Genomic DNA, 23917 nt, shown 5'->3' with positions numbered 1-23917 from the left:
CTTTGGTGGGCCCCCTCTCCAGGGCATTGCTGGGGATTTGTGCCCAGAGAGTCAAGCTCTGCACCGCTGCCCATCCATCCCATGCCCTCGTCCCCTTGTGAGTGGCTCCTTGAGCTTGCTGGAAAACCCGGGATCCACTTGGGAACTTCCCTGCTCCTGGTTATTTGGCAGCGTTGCTGCAGCCCGTGGCCGGTTCCTCCTCCCTCACCCTCTCTGCTTTCTCCTCCAGGAGCTCTTGGCTTGGTCAGGAGTGAATCCCGAGCTTGGCATAGCAGCGCCGGTGGCTATGGAGTGACCTGCGCTCCGGGTGCGTGGCTGAAGCGACTGCCCGGGCACCGAATGCGCCCGGCCCACGTGCTGCTCGCCTCTGCCATGAATGATGCATCGACGATGGATTATGAACTGCTGTCCCCCTCCTTGGTTGAGCACCCAGCCGGCGCTGCGGGTATGGATGCTGAGCAGAAAACCGTCTTTGCCTTTGTCATCTTCCTTCTGGTCTTCTTAGTGATGCTGATGGTGCGCTGCTTCCGCATCCTGCTGGACCCCTACAGCCGCATGCCCGCCTCCTCCTGGACTGACCACAAGGAGGGGTTGGAGAGGGGCCAGTTTGACTACGCCTTGGTGTAGAGGGCAGGGATGGGGCGAGCCTGGGTGCTCCGTGTGCCTCCCACCCCGGCTGGCCCCGGCCCCGGCCCCCCCTTCCTCTGTGGTGTTGCCCTGGGCCAGCAAGGATGCTCTGGGCAGGGAGGGGAGGTCAGGCTCTCGCCCGGGGTGGGTTTTGTAGGGGTTTCTCTCTTTTCTAAGCACTTTTCAGTTCTCTTTGCAGTCTGCAGGACTCTTGGAGAGATGTGTTGGAGGGGGGGATGTGGCTCTGGATGGTCCCTGCTGCCCACCGTGGGACAGGGGCAGGAGGGGATGGGGCAGGGCATGGCGGGACCTGCCCTTGGCCACAGCCCGTGGGGCTCCTGCTCTGGGCGGCTCTGCCTGCTGCCAGGCCAGAGCTTTGACCCCCACCTCCTCCTGCCCCCCCCCATGTCACCCTCGTCTGTGTCCTCCGGGGCGTGCTGACCGTGGTGTGCGTGTGTGTGTCCCTGTAGCTGAGCTGTGTCTGTCAGGGGGTTTATAGGCACCAGACCCAAGTGCTGGCTTTGTTCTTCTCTGTGTGGCAGCCCCAAGTGCCCCCAACCCCTGGTCCGCAAGTGATGGGGAGATGCAGACCCCCATGTGCAGCCCCCTTTGGGCATCCAGCCCTGCAGCCTGCTCTGCTTTACACAGCAGTGACCTGTCCCTGCCCAGCTGGTGAAGATGGTCTGAGCAAGGTGCAGGCAAGCAGCTTCCTGCATTCCTGCTGGGGGGGGGGGGGCCCTGCCGGGACCCCGGAAGGGATCCATGGTCCCACACAACACTTGGGAGATGCTTCTCAGCCAGCCCAAGCCTGGCAGCCTCCCACCATTATCCCACTATGGCCAATCCCTGCTCCATCAGGATTGGGGTGGCCTCCCCATGGCTGAGGGCTGCTAGAAGGGGCAGGGGGGTGGCCCTTCCCTGGCCATCCTGCATCTGGGTATCAATGTGTGTGTAAGTAGCTGAGGGGAAAGCCAGGCTGTCCTCCTGCCGCGCGGCTGGACCATGCCTGGTGAGTAGGGATGCTGCAGCTAGCCCAGGGCTAGCAAAAGCCGTGGTGGGTTATGGCTGTGGGCTGGTGAGAAGGTTTGTACTGAGGGATGTGAGCACATGGGGGAGAACCTCTTCCTCCACCATGGAAATAAAGCTGCACTGTGCTAACCCCACACAGCTCTTCCTCTGTTTTTTGATGCATCTCATCAGGTCTCAATGGAGAACCGGCTGCTCCCCCGGCACTGCTGGACTGCCCCATGTCTCTCTCTGAGCCAAGGCCCCACATCCCCCAGCGCAAGCTGGAGCTGCTCAATGGGGATGGGTGATGCGGGACAGGAGCATCAGCGGTGGGTGCTCCGTACCTGGGCATGTGTTCTCTCAGGGATGTGCTCCTTGCCCACAGCGTGTCCCCTCAGCCAGTGTTGCTGGGTAGGGATAGTCCCAACCTGGCCACATCTGCGGCAGGACCCATGGGCCATGCCTGGATGTGTCTTCTCCATCAGTCCAGGTCTCAAGTGCGTCCAGGGTTGCATGAGCACGGTCATGGAGGGAGAGGCAAGGAGTCACTGCAGAGAAGTGACCCACAGGACATGGGTACCGAGCCCAGCACCTGCTCTGGTGCCACAAGTCTACCAGCACTCGCCTACTGCCAAGCGCAGGCGGCTCTTTGAGGGACGGTTTCCAGCTGTGAGCTCCAGGGGATCTCGCTTTCCTCTGCTCTGGTTTCACGGCTTCACTGTCCCCTGGCCCGGAAAAGCAGCAGCTCCCTCCCTGCCGCAGGGATGCTGCGGCTCTGCAGCCCTCTTGTGGCACATGGCTGTGTCCAGAAGGGGAGGTCAAGAAGGGATGCTCAAAATGAGACCAGCAGCCGGACCCTGAGTCCTGGATGCAGGGCACAAGCCCTGGGCAAGGGCCTGTATCCCTGCACACACCGTTCACTGCACAGCCTACACAAACCCTGCCCTCTGCATTGCAAGCAGCGAGTGGTGCTGCTCCCCAGAGGGGGACGAGCCAGGAGCCAAGGGCGAGCACAGCGCAGTCAGGGTGAGCAGGGCAGGAGCTGGGGGAGCAGCAGCTTTGTCCCCACTCTCCTGCATCTCCCCTGTCCCCTCTTTGCCAACCTGGAGCTGCTCCTCAGCCCAGCGGCGCTGAGGGATGGGGCTCAGACACCCACCCGGCTCTGGCGTCAATCACTTTCCTTCCACTCCCTTTGCTGGGATAGAACAACACAGCAGAGGAGACTTTGCTGATGGCTCCATCCTTCCGCTGCCTATTGATTGCTTTGGGAGGGACCCCAAAGCCCCTCCGGGTGCTGAGACACGGAGGGGTGGGCGAGCTGGGTGATGCTGTAAGACTGATTCTGTGCCCGTGAGGAGAGCAGAGAAGAAGCCAGCTTGGGCTCCATCCCAGCTGGAGCGAGGCCGGATCCTGCCACATTCCCAGGCTTCCCGGGAACGAGGAGGAAGAAACAGCCCCGCTTAACCCAAAATAATTTTATTGTTGCTGTTGCTTCTGATACAAAAAAAGGGATTCCACAAGGAGCCGCCTCCGTGTGCGGGACAAGGGGGAGCAGGGGCTGGGATTCAACGCTTCCCCCCCCCCCCCCCCAAAACCAAACCAACCAGCAAGAAATGTCAATACAATACAAAACACCACAACAACCGAAAACCGGCCCGGCACCAGAGAGGAAGGAAGGGCCCTTGAGCTTTGTCACGCACACACAAACCAGCTCTGCTCATCATCATTATTATTAATAATAGGTTTTGATTCTTAAAAATAAAAATTCCCCCCCCCCAAAAAAAAAAAAATAAAAAGCACCTGTTGGAAAAAATAAAAATAAAATAAAAAAAAAAAACCAACCAAAATAATACTAAACCCAACCCCCAGCCATGAGCCCCAACCCGGACACAGCTCCGCGACCCTTGCACAACCCAGAGCCCGGAGCTGCGCTATGGAAAAGCTTCTTCAAGTTTGCCATTAGCCCCAATCCGGTACCCACTGGCTGCCCCCAGCCCATGTGGTGGCAGCGCACGGGGTTCAAAGCAACCCCCCCTCCCCAAGTACCAACCCGAGACTGCAGGAATCTGCCCCCGGCAACCCCACGTGTGGTGGTGATCCATCCGTATGGAAGGGGGCACGGCTACAGTGCACTGACGCTGACCATTCGATACCAGCTTCGGAGAGCTGGAAGCACCTTAGCTTTGGTGATAAGGTAGTTCTGTGTGTCACCGGAGTGAATTAGCACCTTTCTTTCCTGTGACGAGGCACAGGGTTGATGCAGAACTGAAAAGAGGGTCATGCAAAACTAGGGGGATGGCATTGCAGAGACGAGCTGGGTGAGGAACGCTCATGAAGGAGGAAGAAAAGCCAGGACAGAACAGGCTGGACAGGCTGCCTGAGGCAGCAGGGAGACCCCAGTTCACTCAATTCCTATTTCCCAGGCTCTTTTTAGTGCATTTCACTTGCCTGCATTAACCAGAGACCGCCCATCCCGGCTGTCACCTTGGCCTGACCAAGATGTACGTGACAACCAGAGGGGAGGCACCCGCAGCCCCTGCTTCCAGAAGTGCTCCTGACCGGGGTTGGGGGGGATCTGGCCCATAAGCACCACTCGGGCAGATGGGGTGGCTCAGAGCTGAGGGCTGTTTGCAGAGTGAAGCTCTGGCTGTCCCTGCCTCTTCCTTCCTGCCAGGCTGCAGAGGCGCCTCCCCTCCCACTCCATCCCCGACTTGTTCCTGCTGGTGGGAAGCTTTTCCCAGGATTTTCAAGCACTCCATCAGTGCTGGCCAGGAAATGTGCCCTGCAGCATCCACACACGTCCGGCCAAGCCCTCCATCCCCGCTGGCAGGGGAAGCAGCCAGATGCTCTTTACCAGACTCAGGGTGTTCTTCCTGCCCGTTTAGTTTGTCCAACCACATTCAGCAATGCAAGAATTTGCCTTTCCCCAGAGCTCCTCCTCCACACAAGGACACCTTAACCCCTGGACTTGCTGGAGCTCTGGAAAAGCCCTTCCAGCTCCAACCTTTAGTGGCCACGCGCGCGTGTTCAGCATCCTGCAGTGTGAAAACCCTGGCTTCCCTTCAGGAGCCTATGGTCCCTGTAGCCTGGCTGCTTTGTGATGTGAGGTTCACAACGTGAACTGCCCCTTCACTCGGAGGGGACCTTTTCTGTTTGACAGAGGAGCCTGAAAGGACCAGAGAAAGACACGGAGAGGACAGAGAAAGCCAGAGCACGGGCAGTGTGGGGACGGGATGGTTTCTGCACAAGCAAAGGAGGAACAAGAGCTGTTGGGAAATGCACTAATACCACACCATGCCATAGCTCCTTCCAAAGCTGCCCCCAGGCCCCCCTCACATTTCCTGGCCTGTGCCCATGAAGGACAGGCAGCTTCCCGGTGGGACCACCCTTGCCAGCTCAGACTAACACAGTACCTCGGTTAAAGGAGACAGGCAAGAGCTGAGCAGAGGACTGGGGGCCCTGCTGCCAAGGTCTGAGCCTTTGGCACAGGTTGCCCGAGCTCGTTTGTGGTGTGGCTTGGTTTGGACTCAAGTCACTTGGTTTGGACTCAAGCGGAGTTATCCCTGCATGGCCAAGGTGAGTGCTGAGCCCAAAGGGACGTTCCCCATCAGTTGTACAGTGCAGTGGGGGAGATGGTGGCAGGGGGTGCAGTGAGAGAGGAGGCAGTTGTTTCCAGAGGTGGATGGCAAGGCGAAGGACTGGACTGTCGGTTGGGCGGGTGGATCTCATGGATGTTAGTAGAGCTGGAGCTGAAGCTTCATCCTCAGTGCTCGGCCCAGCTCCCCTGCTAAGTAGTTGAGGTGGTTCTTGGCCTCTAGTTTCTGCAGTTCCCTCTTGCGGTACAGGGGCACGCTCACGATCTCCAGCAGGTAGGTGCCCGGCAGGATCTTCTTGCGGCCGAGGTGCAGGAAGCTGAGCCCCTCTTTTTGGTGGATGCGGAAGTAGCCATCCTCATTCCCATGGGAGATCAGGTACCGCACGCGGTTCTCCAGCGGCTCCACAGCCGGCAGGAGCTCCAGGATGTGCTCCTTGTGAGCCAGGTCAGAGAGGTTCAGCGTCATGGACAGAGGAGCATCCACATCCATGCTGGCCAAGTTCACAGTGTGATCCTTCGGAAGGAACCAGGCATGTTACTTACAGATACCAAGAAAAGCTCCTGGCCAGGTGAAGGAGGACTTGATTTAGAGGAATTCTGCCTCATAGAATCAGAATGGATTGGGCAGAAGGGCCCATAATGACCTCCCGATCCAATCCATCCTGCCCAGGCCTGTGAAATCCTTGGGGGAGCCTTAGACAGAACTTTCCCCCCAAGGAATAACCTGTTATTTATAGTGAGAGGTCCAGTCTGCAGTGAGACAGTAAGTGCTTGACCCTCCTCTATAGCCCTATGGGAACTTCCCCCCTGTTCCCTTGCAAGGAAACGTGTGTTTCGTTCCTTGGTTGCATGCATCTCTGGACATTTGTGGTCAAACCACGCAAGTGCATCTCACTTAAGATCGCCCTGACCTTCTCTAATGTGTTGTGAAGGACCTCGTATTTCTGCAGGACTTCTGGACTCAGTGGCACTGCCAAACACCCAAGCACCCAGTATAGACAGACACAGAGCTGCTATCTCTGCCTGGTCTGAGGCAGCTCCACAGGAATGGGTACAAATGCACAGGACCTACCCCAGGCAGTTATCCCCTGGGTGTCCCAGCTCTTCCCTTGCTCCACCCCACGCAGGATGCCACGGATTTCTCACCTGGTGCTTCTCAGTGCCATTGACACTGCGTCGCTGCCGGCCCCTCTTGGGGTAGCCATTTATCTTGCACTCATAGCAGGTTTCAGGGGAGAGCAGGTTGTCCTCATCCTCTTCTTGGGGGGCAGGAAGGTAGGAACCCTTCCCAAAACCCAAGCCAGAAATGCAGTGTCTGGTGGCAGAAGAGCAGAGAGCCCCATCTCAGGTTCATGCTTTAAGAAGGAAATCTTACCATTGCTCCCACAGGTTCTCCACATGGCACCCAGAAACACTTGAAGGATAGGATATAGGGTATAAGCCATGGCTTGTGCAGAACGACTCCAAATTGGATTGGTGGCACAGAACAGAATTGTGGCGACTGAGCATGGCTGGGGGTACCATGCACTTGGCAGCCTGCAGTATCCCCCAGGACCATACAGGGACTACATCCTGACTGCCCTCTTACCCTTGTCCTGCTCGGAAGTAGCCTCCAGGACATCCACAGAGGTAACCTCCATCAGTGTTGGAGCAGCCGTAACTGCAGGGGCTGCCGCCTGCTGAGCATTCATCCACATCCTGGCACCCACCAAAGGCTTGGTCAAAATCAAAGCCCGATGGACAGACACACTTGAAGCTTCCCAGAGTGTTGTAGCAGGAGGCAGAGCCGCAGGCAGTGGGGCTGGAGCACTCGTTTTCATCTGTACCCAAAGACAGAACTAGTCAGAAATTCAACGGGCTGCTGGTGCTTCCCCACCCCATATGGCCAAGGACATCTGCCCATGGCCATTGCTGAGCTGGCAGTGAGCTCCCTTCTGAATAGAATAGAATCATAGAACGGTTTGGGTTGGAAGGGACCTTCAAAGCTCATCCAGTCCAACCCCTCTGCATCTTCAACTGGACCAGGTCGCCCAGAACCACGTTGTCCAAGGGTGGCTGGAGAGGGACTTGGGGTTTCAGTGCCCTCTATCCCCCATCCCCACAGCTACAGGACACAAGAGCCTCCATCCCGTACTCACCTACACACTGGTTCCACTGGTAGTGCTGCACGTAGCCCTGTGGGCAGCCGCAGCGGTAGCCCCCGAGCACGTTCTGGCATCCATGCTGGCACCGGTGGTTTCCATCACACTCGTCCACATCTGCAGCAGTGGAACCCAGATGGGGGTGAGACAAACTCTGCCTGACTCATGGGCAGCACTGGGGGCACAGGGACCATGTGCACATGGTATGTGCCTGGCAGCCAGCACCCTTGAGGGTGCTCAGGTGGGTTCTTCTGCCTAATTCAGTCTCTGCAGCTTGCAATCGAATGATACCCACAGCCCCCAGGCCCACATCCATCCCCTTGCAGCCCCTGCTTGGATGTTCTGGCCTTAAGATTCTGTTAACTTCGATTCTGTTACCTTCAATTCTGTTACCAGATCTACTCTGCTTCAGGCTGCCTGTGCTGGACACAGGCTTTTCTTTAGCATAGCACATGGTGGGTTTTGGCCAGCATGAGATCTCTCCTGATGAGCTACAGGACCATTCCTTTCCCAGCTTTGGCTGCTACGGCTGCAGCACTGAGACCTTCCTCTACTTGTCCAGGAGCCGGTGTTCCTCCAAGCAGGTCAGACCTCTTATTTGCACCAAGAACCATTCCTTTTGCAAATCCCATGTGGATTTCTGCCCCACAGTAAGGAGCAGTCCCTTCTGGCTGGACTGAGCTGCCTTAGAGAGTGCGAATGAACAAGGAATCCTTCCACACGGACCATGCCTGTCAAAGCCCCAGAGACACAGACCCACCTTCGCAGTTGACTCCGGAGCTGTCCAGGGAGAACCCTTTCTGGCACTCGCAGTTGTAGCTGCCTGGGGTGTTCAGGCACTGGCCCTTGGCTCCACACAGAGAGGGCTGAGCCGTGCACTCGTTATTGTCTGCAAAACACAGGGGCCCACTTGTAAGCCCATCCCCAGGGCTGTGGCTGGGCGCAGCTCTGCGGACAGCCACCTCCCATCGCGGAGCTTAGCAAAGTCTGAGCAGCAGCAGACTCAGATGCACATCCCCAAGGCCAACCGGAGCGGGGCAGTGCTCTGGAGCCAGAGCTGGAGGGCTGGAAAGACTCTCGGGTGCTTAAAGCTAACCCCTGGAGCCTCTACTCACCGATGCAGGATGAGTGGTGCTGAGTGAAGCCTGGGGGGCATTTGCAGTTGAATCCTCCGATAATGTTCACACAGAGGAACTGGCAGTTGTGCTGCTTGGTGGAACATTCATCCAAGTCTAAAGCAACAAGCGCAAGAACACGCGTCTCAATTTATCTTAGTGAGAAAGCTTCGTGGTCTGAGTCTGTGACACCTGCATGGACATGGTGATGCACAGCAGGCTGGGCAGACCACGACCTGACCTGGACCAGCCTCAGCGACAACACACACGAAGTTCTTACATGCAAACCACAGCGAGCCTCTCCCCACCCCATGCACAGACACATTTAGAAGATGTAGAGATTCATCTCTGCTTATCCTGCAGTCCCCAGATCCTCCTGCTTTCTTAGGGCACCCTCCTCACAGCCTGGCTGCCAGCAGCAGCAGGAGCCCTGACAGTGACATGCACAGCCCATGGTGATGACACAGGTCTAGAGTGTCTGTGGAAGGATGAAACCCTAATGCATCCAGCCACAAGGTCCAGCAAGGAAGCTTTTACCATATCCAGCCTTGTCCTGTGGCTGAACAGTAGGACCTGACCGGTCTGTTAGCTAGCTCTTGCCACCCCCCCTCAGTTGCCAGAGATGAGGCAGGGTCTCTGCTGCCTTATCCTGGATGAATACCTTTGCAGATCTTCCCATCTTCTTGCAGAATGTACCCTCGGGGGCAGGAGCACTGGTAGCTGCCTTCTGTGTTCTTGCAAATGAAGTTACATGGCTTAGGGGACTGGTTGCACTCATCCAAATCTAGACTCGAGAGACAAGACACATCAGCATCCATGGGTTGTGCTGCTGGACTCTGTCCCCACCACCCCTTGGACCATTCAGTCTACACATGGCAATCCCAGGTTTCATGGGCCCACGTAAGTGGTCAGATGTCCCTATGATTCTGGCATTTCCTGCCCCAGAGAAATGCATCTTTTCCACTCTCCAGGAAGCAGGTGAGCAGAGACAAGGGCTTGGAGGGAAGACTTCAGTTTGAGCCAGCACAATAAATCTAGGAGATCTCCTGCAGGAAAAGAGCTGGATCAACTCAGACATGGGGTGCTGTCTGACCGGGTGGATCTGAGGGACACCTTTTCCAGGCTGAAGAGATGGGGAGATGCTCCTTTTGAGTACTGGGAACATCAGGGATAGGGCCAGCCCTCTACTTCTACAGCTTTGTCACCTCTGCCCATCAGATTTAAGGAGTTAACACACGAAGACAGGCTGAGAACACTGGGGCAGTCCAGCTGGAGAGGAGAAGCTGCATGGAGACCTCAGAGCAGCTTCCAGTGTCTGAAGGGGGCTACAAGGATGCTGGAGAGGGGCTCTTCATCAGGGACTGGAGCGACAGGACAAGGGGTGATGGGTTCAGACTGAAACAGGGGAAGTTCAGGTCAGAGATAAGGCAGAAGCTCTGCCCTGTGAGGGTGTTGAGGCCCTGGAATAGGTTGCCAAAGAAGTGGTGAATGCTGCATCCACAGCAGTGAGAGCTGGTCCTGCGTGGGGGATGTGTGTGTGTGCTTCAGGACCCTCTGTTTGCAGGCTGAAAGTAGGGGTGGAAGCCCCCTAAGGCCAAGGGCTGTCCAGGGACTTGGGTTTCCTTCTCCCAGCTCACCCACACAGGCGGTGCCGGTGATGTCCGCGGTGTAGCCCAGCCTGCAGTGGCAGCGGAAGGAGCCGATGCTGTTGATGCACTGTCCATTCTTGCAGAGGTTGGGCAGCACCTTGCACTCATCAATGTCTGCAGGAGGGAGGGAAGGACCTCTTAGTGATGGCGCTGCCTTTGCCACCATGCTCCTGTGCCAGGGGAGATCAGAGTCTCCCAGGGAGCCAGAGAATATGGTCAGGGAGATGATGGGCCTGGAGCCCAAGTGTGATGGGGAACGGCGAGGGACCTGGGGGGTTCAGTCTGGAGAAGAGAAGGCTCAGGGGGGACCTGAATGGCTCCCTACAAGTGCCTGACAGGAGGATGGAGCCAGGAGGGGCTGGGCTCTGCTCCCGAGGAACAAGGGATGGGACAGGAGGAACCGGCCTCAAGCTGCCCCAGGGCAGGTTTAGATGGAGCTGAGGAACAATTCCTGCCCCAGAGGGTGCTCAGGCATTGGCACAGGCTGCCCAGGGCAGGGCTGCAGGCACCGGCCCTGCGAGTGCTCACCCCCCGTGGAGACGAGGCCTCAGTGCCATGGGGCAGGGGTGGCCTTGGCACTGCTGGAAATGGTTGGACTGGATGGGCTTAAAGGGCTTTTCCAACCTGGTTGATTCTATGATTCTATGTAAGATAATGTCACAGAGGTTTCCTATCTGCTTCAGGCACTGTGCAGGTCTATCCCAGGAGAAGTCTGCCTACACCCGCATCTTTGCTTTTGCCCCAGCTCACCTCTGCCATCAGTGGAGTACCCTGGCCCATGAGGACACATTTTCTTGTACTGGGCAGTTCCAGGAAGGGGGCAGAGCTCGCACTGGGGGCCCCAGCTGCGCCCACTGTTGCAGCAGCACTCAGATTTGGTGACCAGGTTGCGGTTGGTGGAGGACATCTGGCACATGGTTTGCAGTACTTCAGTGAAGCAGAATCCTTGGCGAGTGTCTGGGTAGAGAGAGTGAGGATACAAGGTCAGGACCTGAGTGAGAGTCATCTCCAGGGATAACCGAGCAGCTGGTCCAGCCTGTGCCAGTCCCAGCACAGACGGTAGTGTGGTTTGGGTATTGCTAAAGGCAAACCCCAACAACTTTCTGCTCAGAAACACACGGAAAGTATCATTTGCTACTACAGAGGCTGCTCAAGCCCCACCAGGACTTGGTAATTACCAATACACTCTGTGCCAGAGGGGCTGACTTCGAAACCTTCATTGCAGTCACAGCGGTAACTTCCCACCGTGTTGATGCAGCGGCCGTTGGGGCAGATCCCAGGCTTGGTGCGACACTCGTTCTCATCTGGGAAGGAAGGAGCCACGGAGAGGTGAGGCACAGGACAAATTCCAGCTTTCCATGAGCCCCCGTGTTTGAAACACCCTCCCATAGACCTTGAGGACAAGTTCTACACCCTTGAGCAGCTGAGGAATACATCCACACATCCACCCGCTCTGGGCCTCTCCCAAAGCAGTGTGGCTTTGGGTGAGCACCAGCTTCCCTGCTTTGCACATTCTCCACGTGCAAGTGGCCAAGCTGCTGGGCTAGGAGTGGAGCTGGGCTCGCTTTGCATTCCTGCTGTGCCTAGCACTGTGCAGGTCTGGGCTGCCCAGTGCTGGCCCCTCCAAAAGCTTGACACAGACCTGGAGAGACTCAATAGAAAGGACACATGGTAAAATGTTGTGCTGGAAGTGTATAGACCATAGGTCCAGAGATGAACAGAGGTTTTGTGCGTGTAGGCATCTAATAGGACATCCAGGAAGTTCTGACACATGGGCAGCCCTGGGAAGGAGCTGTTTGACAGAAGGACATAATATAAAGCTAAATGGACAATGCCTAGAAGAGGATGGTCTCCAGCCCCACTGGGAATCCCTGCCAGCCTGGTCCTTGGTACCTGTGCAGCCCTCTCCATCGGGCCTGCGCTGCATCCCTGGTGGGCAGATGCACATGAAGGTGCCGATGAGGTTCTTGCACAGCATCCCTCGGGACTCGCAGTCGTGCAGTCCTTCTGCGCACTCATCCAGATCTGCAACCGAGAACCTCATGAGCCCACATTCAACCTGCCAGCGCTGTCAAGGCAACTAGGAACTGAGTCCTTGCACCTGCACCCTCCAGCATCCCTTCTGCCTTGGTCCAGCCTGGCTGGCACACAGCACGGACATCAAGGCAGGTGGGAGCATGCCCAAACTCAGAGATGCCAGCTCAGAAGTCCTCTGCACAGCACCAGAGACCAACAAAGTGCAGGAGCTGGGGAGGGTGTGGGAGCCCCCCTGATGGGTGCAGAAGGGGATTTTACCTCTGCACATCCTTCTGTCTTCTCGCAGGGCATATCCGGACGGGCACGTGCACTCATAGGAGCCAAAGGTGTTGATGCAGCGGAAGGCGCAGAGCAGAGGGTTCAGTGAGCACTCATTGATATCTGGGAGGCAGGAGAGAGGAGAGAGCTCCACTCTGTGCTCTCAGCAGTCAGCTGGGCAGGGACGGGGGGGCTCCCCCCTCCCTGTGCATTCATCTCATGAGAACTCTGTTCCACCAAGGCTTCCTGCCATGGTCTTCGGCACTGACACCTGGGGTCAGCAGCTTGGACAGTCCTTGCTGAGGCAGCTCCTGCATTTCAGCAGGTCCCCAGACCTCCTCTTGGGCTCCAGCCTCAGAGGAAGATGAAGGGGACCAGTGCTGATGTGCACACTAACGCGGAGACGAGCCCCAGCCAGCTCTTCTGCACTGCCCATTGGAGCCTGACCTGCTGCTCACCCAGGCAAGTGACCCAGTGTGCAATGGGGGTGAAGGGATTGCCCCACAGCAGCATTACCTTCACATGTCATCATGGGACCCGGCTCAAAGCCCTCATCACAGGCGCACTCGAAGCCTCCCACCACGTTGGTGCAGGTACCATTCCCACAGGGATTGCCAATGGAGCACTCATCAGTATCTGGAGGAAGCCAGGACCATGTTAGGTAGATGAGCTAGGAAAGGTGCAGGCTGATCTTGTAACCAGAGCACTCAAACAAGCCCAGCAAGCTTTAAGGCTTAAGATCCTAAGGGTCTTAAGGTCCTTTCCAAGCCATTCCATGATTCTATGATAGAAGCAAGAGGAAGCAGGTGCTCCCCATGCACTTACCCACACAGTTGACTCCTGTGTAGTCCAGGTTGTACCCAAAGGGGCACTCACAGCGGAAGGACCCATCAGTGTTGATGCAGGCCCCATTTATGCAGACACCCAGGTTCTCTGAGCACTCATTGACATCTAGAAGGAAAACCAAGGCAACGAAACCTCATGTGAGCACGTAGCCAGAAACATCCCTGTCCTCTCAGCACTGACCCTGCAACCCCAGATGCTTCCTCTCCAGAGCTTCAGTGAGCAGCCAGAGACCATGAGCCTGGGAGGGCACCCAGTCCTATGTCCTTCCAACCACTGACATTCACCCTTACTCTCCAGACAGCCCCTGGTTGCTTCTAGGCAACCTCCCCATCCCTAGATCAGACCTTACCTTCTCGGGTGTCACCTGGGCCTGGGATAGCTCCATGGCCATATGGACACAGCTCCTGGAAGGCAACTGGGAGAAAGCAAGCAGAAAAGTGAGGTATTTTTACAAGTGAAATGTTCTGTCGCTGGGCACCACTGAGAAGAGTCTGGCACCATCCTGCTGGCACCTGCCTTTGAGCTATTGATCTGCATTGGTGAGATCCACTCAGTCTGCTCTTCTTCGACCAACCAGGCCCATCTCTCACAGTCTCTCCTCATCAGAGATGCTCCAGACCCCTGAGCATCCCTATGGCCTCCACTGGACCCTCTCCACTGTGTCCAGAACTGGACATAGCCCAGTAAGGGCTCCTAGGTTTGAAGGCAGTATTCTCCAGACAGAGGAGCCCACCGTGCTGGTTGTGTTGCCCTTGCACACCTTCCCCACGCTCTGCACGTGTCAGAGACACACGGGGCCACCTCTCCTATGGAGCTGGCTCTCAGCACACCTACCATTCCCTTCCTGTGGGCACAGCTCACAAGGGTCTCCCCAGCCTTCTCCTGGCATCTTGCTGCAGCAACAGCGAGCCTTGGTGGTGTTGAAGGCCTTGGGGACAGAGCACTTCCCGTTGTCAAAGCGAGTGAAGCAGAAGCTCTGGCGAGTATCTGTGAGAGGATGGGTTATGCACAGCTCGTTGCAGACATCCATCATCCTCCCTTCCCACCGGGATGAGCTGCACTCACCAAAGCACCGCCGGCCGTTGTCGGACAGCACAAAGCCTGGAGGACACACACACTGGAAGCTGCCAGGGGTATTGGTGCACGTCCCAAAAAGGCAGATGTTGGGCTCCTCTTCACACTCGTTGATATCTGGGAGCATCAGGGACACACAGAGCAGCCAAAGGTGACTCCTTTCATCATTGCATTAAAACCAGCCGTGAATCTGCGATGTCTGGGGAGCTCTGATGCCCGCAGGACATCATCCCAGCCCTGACCCTTAACCCTCCCTCAGGGTGTATGGGGCAATGAAGAGGCCAGGGCACAGCAAAACCCCCAAGCCTCCTCTGTCATGGGAGCAGGCCTTGCCTTGCCTTGCTCTGGGTCCAATTGCTTTCAAGAAGATATTTGGGGGTGGCGATGCCCCAGCCCACTCAGGAAGAACAAGGGTTTTGTGGGAATAGCTCAAGGTCACTCCTCAGTGCCATGGGTTAGTGGTGGACTCGGCAGTCCTGGGGTCAAGGTTGGACTTGATGACTTTAAGGGGCTTTTCCAACCTGGTTGTTTCTATGGTTCTATGAAGCAGATGAGCACACGCTGTGCTGGAAAGGGAGGAGGCACAGAGCCAACGTTACCGATGCAGTTGTCGTTCTGCACCTCGTAGCCGGGGGGGCAGATACAGCGGAAGGAGCCCTCCAGGTTCTGACAGGTACCCGGGGAGCAGGTCCCAGGCAGGCTCACACACTCGTTGATATCTGCAGAGGAGAGGAAACCACCAGGGATAGCATCCGTGCTCAGCATGGAGGGCTTGGGCGCAGGGTACATTCCTGCCCTACATGCGGCTGCATCCTCCTCTTCCCAAAACATGGAGAGGAAGCAGATAAGACATTTTCCAGGATGCTCTGCCTCATGTACCCTGGAACATGGACTGAGCTCTGCAGGACCTGGTGCTGCAGGGGGCAGAGTGGTGGGCACAGAGGTCAACTTGCCTGTCTGTCCTCACAGCCCCTGGCTGCAGGGTAGCTCCCAAGGCATCCCTTGGTGCAGGGGCATGGATAGGACAACATTTCTCCTCACTGCCTGCAAATCTCAGCACATAGAAAGGGACTGCCTTGACTGTTCCCTGCATTGCTGGAAGGGAGATGCAAGCATAGTGAGGCCCAGTCCAGCTTTCATGGGCAGTCAAATGATCACGCTTTTGTTCTGGAGGACTTGAAGCCTTGCAAGTGGAGTTCTCAGTTGCCTCTAATGGGCCATCTTGGGCACCACATCTCATAGCATCTCGTAGCGCTAGCCACACCAGCATGAGGCAAAACCCCCAGAGAAGGGCCAGCCTGCTGCCTGCACACTCACCTACACAGTTCTTCCCATCAGGGGTCCGGTCATACCCCTCCTGGCAGAGGCACTGGAAGGAGCCGATGCTGTTGATGCACTGGCCATTCCGACACACCTGCCCCACCAGGGATGAACACTCATCAATGTCTGTGGGAGGGAAATGAGAAGCACAATGGGAAGAGGGATGCGCATCATGTGAGTGTCAGTCCTACACCTCTGACACATCCAACAACCCCTACAGCCACTGCCGGCTGACACCCAGAGCTGTTCCCCGTATGCCCCTGTGTGACACCCAGGCCCCCCAGCCGCTGCCACGTTGACCCCAGTCAGCAATCCATGCAGTCAGGGCTTCATGCAGCTCACCCATGCAGTCGTTGTTGTGTGTTAGCTCGAAGCCAGGGAAGCAGAGGCAGTTGTAGGAGCCAACCGTGTTCTTGCAGGTCCCATTTCCACAGGGCTGCCGGTCACACTCATCAATATCTGCAGAGGGAAGGTCACAGCTCATTCAGGGGCTGGGTGAGCTGAGAGCCACTGTTTTGGGTATGCAGATGGGGTCCAGGCAGCTGCACAACACCCCTGTGGCTTTCAGGGGCAGCCCGGGACCCAGGGAACACCATGGCCCTTGGCCGTCCTTGGCACTACCCAGCGGGTGCTGGATGGAGCTCACATCCATCCCGATCTGTGATTGCCAGCAGGGCTCTGGCAGCCACACTGACCCATGCACATGGTCTGCTCCCCCGTGGCCTTGAAGCCGTTGTGGCAGATGCAGACGTAGCTGCCCTCGGTGTCCACGCAGTCCCCGTGGCTGCAGACGTTGGGGATCTCCTGGCATTCGTTGCGACCTAAAACAAAGCCAAATGGGCACCAGTGAGCAGAAGGGATGGACCAGATGGGAAGAGCTGACACAGGGGTGGGCAGTGTGTCTGTGAGAAGCAGCGCAGCCCAGCAGGGTCTCTGTTTCCTGAGAGGTGGCTTCACAGGGAACAAGATTTATGCACCATGATCTCTAACAGAATGAGTATACATTGAACGGGAGCAAATGGCCTGAGCAGCCAGACTAAAACTGCAGTTCCCAGAGACCTTTCCTCACCCCTCAGCCGCCCACAATCCTTGGGGATTTTTCCAGAAATAAAGGTATGCCATTATCTTTACTGCTCTTTACTGTGAGGGTGGTGAGGCTCTGGAATGGGCTGTGCAAAGAAGTGGAGAATGCTCCATCCCTGGCAGCGTCCAAGGCCAGGTTGGACAGAGCCTTGGGTGATATGGTTTAGGGTGAGGTGTCCCTGCCCATGGCAAGGGGTTGGAACTGGATGATCTTAAGGTCCTTTCCAACCCAAACCATTCTATGAGTCTGTGATAATCCCAGCACAGCCAGGCCATAGCCCACAGGCTTGACAAAAGACAAAGAACCCACACATGGGACTGGCACATCCTTCATGCTGTCCATTGGACATGGAACATCCTTCATCCTGTCCTTCCTCTGGTCCACACATGGGGGTCTGTAAAGCCACCTGAAGAGCCTAGGCAGGGGTGTCAGCACCTCACACACGTGTCTCTGGATGGAATAGGTAGCAAAGAGCTCCCATCTTACCCACGCAGGCTCCGCTAGGCGACAGCTTGTATCCGGTTGAGCATTCGCACCTGTAACTGCCTGGGATGTTGATGCAGTCGGCATTGCGCTGGCAGAGGTTCTCCCCACTGCTGCACTCATCGATGTCTGCGGAGGAGAGCAGTGCAAAGCCGGGCTGTGCACAGGGCCAAGCGCCAGCCACCGGCAGCCTGGCAGGGCTGGAGTGGCCCAGAGGAGTCAACTGAGGGTTAACCCTTGGTTTGGGCAAATCAGGGGCAAGTTTCGAGCTTTCACTATTGCTTCGCAGGAAAATCATGGGAATTTCAGTTCTCTCTCAAAACTTGCAAACACGTTTGCAAAGAACCCCCAAAAATGAAGAAAGGGAAAAGCAGGCAGGAAAATGAATGGAAATCAGCACATTTTGTCCAACCATGGATGTGGAAAATGAAGATTTCAAGAAGGCTGAGAGCATGTAGACTCTGTCCATGCCTGCTGCCAGCCCTCACCCTGGTGCCCCATGGAGTGAGGAGGTGCTAGTGCCACACTGAGATCCCCCCTCGTGGGCGTCCTTGGCAGTGTTGCCCTGGCTGCCCCGTTACCTTCACAGATGAGCAGGATGTTGTTGTAGCTGAATCCAATGGGACACTCGCACCTGAAGCTGCCAATCTGGTTGATGCAGACACCATTGGTGCAGATAGCAGGGATCTCACTGCACTCGTCAATATCTGCACACAGACAACAGCTCTCAGCATCCCGGGAAGGCAGCAGGGAGGAAAGCAGCCCCCATAGCTGCTCTATTTCCTCGCCTCGTCTCTGCTCAGGACTTCATTTACCAAGGGAGGGGAAGGGAACAAGCTCACAACCACTGCAGGAAGAAAGCAGAGGGGCAAAGAGCAGACCTGGCTCCCAGGGGCTCTACTCACCGATCGGCTTTCCTGTGTGGATGTCGATGATAAACCCAGGAGCCTGGTTCCCACACAGGATCTGGTACTCGGCTGGAAGAGGAACATCAAGGTCATGGCCATGCCTGGTGGGCAGAGCAGGGTGCGGCAAGGGCCGAGACCGACAAGGGACAACTAAGGCTGGAGTGATCAGAGAGGGGGCCGAGAGGCAGGCGGCACACATCCTGTGCTCAGCTCTGGGCCCCTCACTACAGGAGAGACATTGAGGTGCTGGATGGGGCCAGAGAAGGGAATGGAGCTGGTGCCTGGAGCCCAAGTGATGGGGAACGGCTGAGGGACCTGGGGGGTTCAGATGGAGAAGAGAAGGCTCAGGGGGGACCTGATGGCTCCCTACAAGTGCCTGACAGGAGGATGGAGCCAGGAGGGGCTGGGCTCTGCTCCCAAGGAACAAGGGATGGGACGAGAGGAACCGGCCTCAAGCTGCCCCAGGGCAGGTTTAGATGGAGCTGAGGAACAATTCCTGCCCCAGAGGGTGCTCGGGCATTGGAACAGGCTGCACAGGGCAGGGCTGCAGGCACCGGCCCTGCGAGTGCTCACACCCCGTGGAGACGAGCCCTCAGTGCCATGGGGCAGTGGTGGCCTTGGCACTGCTGGGAACGGGTGGACTGGATGGGCTTAAAGGGCTTTTCCAACCTGGTTGATTCTATGATCCTATGATCGCCTCCTGTCCACAGATACTGGCCCATTCCCCTGTGTCCTTGTAGTGCAATGCCCGTCCCCACAGCACTCACCCACAGGCACCCCCCTGCCAGACAGGAGGCTCTCGCTTCTCCTGTTCTGTCAGTGTCTGTGCCTCACAGTGCAGGGGATGGCTGGAAAAGCAAGGGGCAGCCACGGTGCCAGGGTGACTTACGGCTGGCCGGCGTGGGGCAGGGCTCACACGGCTTGTTCCAGGCTTTGCCAATGTTGTAGGAGCAGCAGCACATCTTCTTGGTCATGTTGAAGGAGAGCTCGTTCTCACACGTGTCGTTGTAGTTGCGGTAGCACACGCTCTTCCTCATGTCTGCAAAGGCAGCCCAGTGTCTTGTGCCAGCCCCAGCACTGCTGCTCCATGTGCTCAGGCAAGGTGCCCACACTGCGCTGCCCACAGCACAACCCAGGGGTTGCACGCAGGCGGGGCACTGCCGGACCCCTGCCCGCAGGCTCAGACCATGCCATACCCATGCAGTTATTTCCTCCGTTGACTTGCATGTACTCAGGGGGGCACACGCAGGTGTAGTTGCCAAGGGTGTTGTAGCAGGTCCCGGGGCCACAGATCCCAATGTGAGCAGAGCACTCATCAATATCTGCCAAGGAAAGGAGACTGGAGGTCAAAGCACTGGGCAGAGGGAGAAAACCTGACATGGGAGAGGTGGCAGGTTTGGCACAAGGTTTGGATGGGCCTGATACAGGGACAGGGTTTGTGATGAGGATGGGAATTGATTCTGCCACCCACTCCTCGGGCAGCCCAGATACACACCCAAGCCTGTTGCACACACATGCACATGTACACACGCGTGTGCCGCACACGCCAGGCTCACAGCCAAGCGCAGGCACCGCGCTGCAGCTACCTTCACAGATGCGCGTGTCCTCATTGAGGTAGTAGCCAAGGGGGCACTCGCACTGGAAGCTGCCAAAGGTGTTCACACAGTTGCCACCCTGGCAGAGGCCCGGCAGCTCCTGGCACTCGTCGATATCTGAGGAGGGAGAGCAGGCAGGAGGTGGTCATTGCCTGCCAGAGCAGCGCAGGCAGTGCCTGCACCCTGGCATCCACAGCGGGTCCATCCCTCCACCTCCAGCCCCTGCTGGTGCCCAGGAGCACATCCGAGGAGAGCACACACTTGCTGTTTGTCATTTGGTGGTCAGGGGCTCAGCGTGCGCCCAGCCAGCCCAGTGCCACAGCAGAGAGTGCCCACACAAGGCTGGGTGGGCTCACCCAGCATCCAAGCCCCTGGTAAGGGGCATGGGGTCCATGTCAGCTTACCTTCCAGGATGACAGTGATGGGGTTGGGCCGGAAACCTTCCCCTCCAGGGCACAAGGTCTTGTATTCAGCTGCAGAAAAAGACAGTCAGGGGGGTCCTGGCCTTAGAGGGCTCCCATGAAACAGGAGGGGCAGTGAGAACCGAGAGAAGCCCAGGAGACACAGGCCATGAGGACGGTGGCAGTGGTCCAGATGGAGCATCCTGACTCCCGCTGCATGCCAAGCCAACTTAGCCACCCTGTCTCTGCCTGCCTGCTCTTGAATGGGTTTATTCCACATCCACATGCCCTCCCCTAGCCCACTGTACTGGAAAGAGGGATCCCAACCTGTATTCCTCAGGCACAACCAGCCCGGTATCCCGCACCCCATCTCACCACTCCCACTGCACTGACACAACAGGGTTACTGCCTTCTCCCTCAGCTCCCCTTGCTCCATCATGATGATAGCATATCCTGGACCCAGGACCCCCAGCCTCAGTTGAAAAGCCACAGGGAAGTGGCCCCATTTCTCTTCTCAGCTCTATGCTGCCCATTCAGCCCATGACCAAGTTCACCCCAGGTATGTTCCCAACTCACTTGTGTTGGCTGGAGGACAAAGCTCACAAGGGTTGCCCCATGCACGCCCCAGTGAGCAGCAGCAGGATGCCCGGGTGACCCCGACTCCAATCTCTGCGCTGCAGGAGATCCCCCCATCTCCTCGATCCTGGGTGTCGAGGAAGCAATTCCCAACACGGGTATCTGCACAAAGACAGCAGTGGGTGAGCAAAGCCCCTCCAGTAAAGACTTGTGCACACAGGAGGAAAGAACGGCACTATTGCCTCAAGAAGCAAGGAGAGGGATGAGACCCTGGTCCTGTCCCAGATGCACACACTGTCAGCTGCCTGGGTTGTCTGTGTTGTACTGTCCTTGCAGCTCATGACATTGAGAACCCTTCAAGAATAAAGCGTGTCCAGCTTTGTCTGCCATCAGTATGGCTGGAGAGCATGACCCAAATAATGTCCCCAGTAACCCAGGGCCTTTCAAGAAACAAACACTGAAGAACAGCTCCACAGCTGCCCAGGAATAACATTACTTCGACCAGAGGAGCACGCACACTGGTGACACAAGGTGGGCCAGGCTTAACAGGAGGTAGGCACTTTTGTGCTGCTGCAGCGCTAAGCCCAGCATGGACAGCCAGGCCTGGGATGTGGGACCAACAAGGACTGCCAAGGTCTTGGATGGAAGCTGTCCTCTCCACTCACCCACGCAGCCCACACCAGTGGGGTTCAGCTCAAAGTCCTGTGGACAGTTGCAGAGGTAGCTGCCAGGGGTGTTGACACACAGGCCGTTGATGCAGTTCACAGGGTCTGCACATTCGTTGATGTCTGCAAGGGTGGAAAGATGAAGACTGAAAAACGAATAGATGAAGAAAGCACACAAACCACAGCCCTAAGCTCTGCACTGTATGTTCAGGGTGTATCCTCACGACCACAGTGTTTCTGAGGCTCCTCAGGTGATGGTAGGCAAAGCCCTTCTAGAAACAGATCTTGCTTTGTCCTATTTCACACCACTATGCCCAGGGTCAGAAGAATGGAGCAGAGCCACAGCTTTCCCTCCCATCCACTGAAGGCCCACCTCCCACCAAGAGCAAGGACACATCACCACATCATACGGGGATGCTTAAATGGCTTTAAGCTGCTAGTGCCACTGCCAGTGTTGTGGCTGGGGCAAGGTCCCACCAGCAGATCACAGACCAGTGATCCTCATCCGAGAGCCCTGTGCAAGCCCTATACCTGTGCAGTTGCCTCCACTCCTGTCCAGTTCATAGCCTTCATCACAGGCACAGCGGAACATCCCAGGCAGGTTCTGGCAGGTCCCAAAGACACAGATGTTCTGGAAGGTGCATTCATCAATGTCTGCAAAAGAGGGAGAGCTGGGGATTCAGGATCTGGCATCCCACCTGAAAGCGAAGCCTTGCACCACCAGGGGATGGTTGGGCTTGCTTAGGAATAGATCAGGTGGTGACAGTGCAGTGGAGAGACCAAGCCCAGCCAGGAGGTGGACACTGGACCTCCTAGAGCAGCAGTGGCAACCCTGGGCACTCACCTTGGCAGGCCTTGCTGTCCTCTGTGGGGTTGAAGCCCATCTCGCACTCGCAGCGGTAACCCCCGGGTGCGTTGAGGCATTGGCCATTCTCACACAGGTTCACGTTGTCCGCACACTCGTCCACATCTAGAGAGAGTCAGGCAGGAGCCTGAGCTGGTGTCCACCCCATGAGCTTCCCTCAGCTTGCCCAGGAAACTCCCAGGAGCTGCTTCCCACCCCGCTGCTGGGAGGCTGAGGAGGGGGCTGCAACGCTCCCCATCGCCTTGACCCTCCCCAGACCCATGCTGAGAAGAGGGGGATCTCTGCTGCAGGCATCTGAGCAGGCTGTGGCTCAGGGCAGGCTGCAGTGGCTTTTGGGGGACATCTGCTTTGGGGAACCCCAGACACAAGCATCTGGGCGCTGATCCAGGCTGGTGGTTCCGAGGGGATGACTCCATGTCCCAGCAGGATGCCCATTGAGTCTTTGGGCCTCACCAGAGCAGGAGAAGCCATCCCCATTGAAGCCTTCTCGGCAGGCGCAGCGGTAGGAGCCTGGCGTGTTGACACAGTTGGCATTCAGGTTGCACTTGTGCTCTTCAGTTGCACACTCATCCAGGTCTGGGAAGGGAGAACACCCTTGTCAGTGCTTTGCCTCTGGCCTTCCCTCTAAGCCCAGGCAGGTAGTGCAGGGTGCAGAGGACAAGCAAATGGCCCAGGAGACTGCAGCCTCCAGGAGCCTGGAGCACTCATAAGGCTCCAACACATCTCTGTGAGCCCCTATGGCCACGAGACGCTCCCACAGCAGTGCTGACACACACAGTACAGCAGTGAGACACTTCCACACACATACCCGCACTCCCAGTACCTCCCCAGAGCAGACCCACGTACCTTTACATCCCTCCACAAGTGTCCATAGCGCACCCGGACACACAAAGACCCTCTCCTGGGATGAGGAACTCACCGTTGCACTTCAGCCCATCTCCAAGCCAGCCTGTACGACACTTGCATTTGAAGCTCCCGGGCACGTTGATGCAGGAGGCGTGCATGTCACAGTTGTGAGCCCCAATCTCACACTCATCAATGTCTGCAGGAAGGAAGGACATCAGAGCTGACACAGCTCAGCTCCCCTTAGAGAGGAGGGGGTAAAATCCTGCTAATGGGTCTGGGTACCAACAGCTCCCGGGATTCTGAACCCCAGGAGGTCGGAACAAGGTGCTTTGGGGAAGAGGCTGCCCTGAATTGTACCCTTGAGCTGAAGTGCTCAAGGGTAAAACTCTCACCCTGCTCACCCCTGGAAGATGAAGACAAAAGGAAGGGCAGGCCCCTGGCTTGGCTGTCAACTAGGAGAGTGCCAGCTCCTGCCTCCTTGGCCGTCTGCCTGCCCAGGAGGGGCTCCCAGCACACAGCCACATCCCTAGGTGTGCCCAGCATCCCGCAGTGCAGGGCTGGTTTCTCCCCATGGCAGCTGCAGGTGTTTGTGAGGGCTCCCACCAGCACCCTCCTAGCCTGGTGTGTTCCTACCTGTGCAGCCTGTGGTTCCCTTCTTGACAAAGTAGCCCAGCTGGCAGTGACAGATGAAGGAGCCCTTCGTGTTCTCACACTCGCCATGCAGGCAGATGTTAGGGTTGAGATCACATTCATTCACGTCTGCAGGAGAAAAAGGACTTGCTTGGAACAGCACAAGAACCATGCCACGACTCTGGGGTAACCCT

At 57.0% G+C, this 23917-nt stretch overlaps 2 protein-coding genes across 6 annotated transcripts in view; one reads left to right on the top strand and one right to left on the bottom strand.

Annotated features, from left to right (window-relative positions):
- The window catches only part of CTXN1 (cortexin 1), a 36431-nt gene extending 34641 nt beyond the window's left edge, over positions 1–1790 (top strand). For both annotated transcript variants that reach the window (XM_065699759.1, XM_065699760.1), the window contains exon 3: positions 230–1790. In XM_065699759.1, coding sequence (XP_065555831.1) covers positions 340–627 — 288 coding nt within the window. In that variant the 5' untranslated portion in view covers positions 230–339 and the 3' untranslated portion in view covers positions 628–1790. The remainder of the gene's footprint in view (positions 1–229) is intronic.
- Positions 1791–3095: 1305 nt separating this feature from the next.
- LOC136024432 (fibrillin-2-like) overlaps positions 3096–23917 on the bottom strand; it is a 98555-nt gene continuing 77733 nt past the window's right edge. For all 4 annotated transcript variants that reach the window (XM_065699753.1, XM_065699757.1, XM_065699755.1 and 1 more), the window contains exons 31-65: positions 23727–23852; positions 23167–23289; positions 22701–22823; positions 22227–22352; positions 21914–22036; positions 21383–21505; positions 20718–20879; positions 20145–20213; positions 19732–19857; positions 19342–19467; positions 19035–19184; positions 18143–18214; positions 17819–17944; positions 17241–17366; positions 16366–16491; positions 16013–16129; positions 15668–15796; positions 14950–15069; positions 14342–14467; positions 14111–14263; positions 13626–13691; positions 13256–13381; positions 12947–13066; positions 12431–12553; positions 12029–12160; positions 11314–11439; positions 10886–11092; positions 10124–10249; positions 9148–9270; positions 8487–8603; positions 8132–8260; positions 7369–7488; positions 6819–7050; positions 6377–6545; positions 3096–5744 (exon numbers count right to left, since the gene is read on the bottom strand). In XM_065699753.1, the coding sequence (XP_065555825.1) occupies positions 5370–5744; positions 6377–6545; positions 6819–7050; positions 7369–7488; positions 8132–8260; positions 8487–8603; positions 9148–9270; positions 10124–10249; positions 10886–11092; positions 11314–11439; positions 12029–12160; positions 12431–12553; positions 12947–13066; positions 13256–13381; positions 13626–13691; positions 14111–14263; positions 14342–14467; positions 14950–15069; positions 15668–15796; positions 16013–16129; positions 16366–16491; positions 17241–17366; positions 17819–17944; positions 18143–18214; positions 19035–19184; positions 19342–19467; positions 19732–19857; positions 20145–20213; positions 20718–20879; positions 21383–21505; positions 21914–22036; positions 22227–22352; positions 22701–22823; positions 23167–23289; positions 23727–23852 (4763 nt within the window). In that variant the 3' untranslated portion in view covers positions 3096–5369. The remainder of the gene's footprint in view (positions 5745–6376; positions 6546–6818; positions 7051–7368; positions 7489–8131; positions 8261–8486; positions 8604–9147; positions 9271–10123; positions 10250–10885; positions 11093–11313; positions 11440–12028; positions 12161–12430; positions 12554–12946; positions 13067–13255; positions 13382–13625; positions 13692–14110; positions 14264–14341; positions 14468–14949; positions 15070–15667; positions 15797–16012; positions 16130–16365; positions 16492–17240; positions 17367–17818; positions 17945–18142; positions 18215–19034; positions 19185–19341; positions 19468–19731; positions 19858–20144; positions 20214–20717; positions 20880–21382; positions 21506–21913; positions 22037–22226; positions 22353–22700; positions 22824–23166; positions 23290–23726; positions 23853–23917) is intronic.

The sequence above is a fragment of the Lathamus discolor genome, chromosome 21, assembly GCF_037157495.1.
Source record: "Lathamus discolor isolate bLatDis1 chromosome 21, bLatDis1.hap1, whole genome shotgun sequence".
NCBI classification, from domain to species: Eukaryota; Metazoa; Chordata; class Aves; order Psittaciformes; family Psittacidae; genus Lathamus; species Lathamus discolor.
The sequence above is the reverse complement of the archived record's forward strand: the minus strand, read 5'-3'. Positions and strand labels throughout refer to the sequence as shown.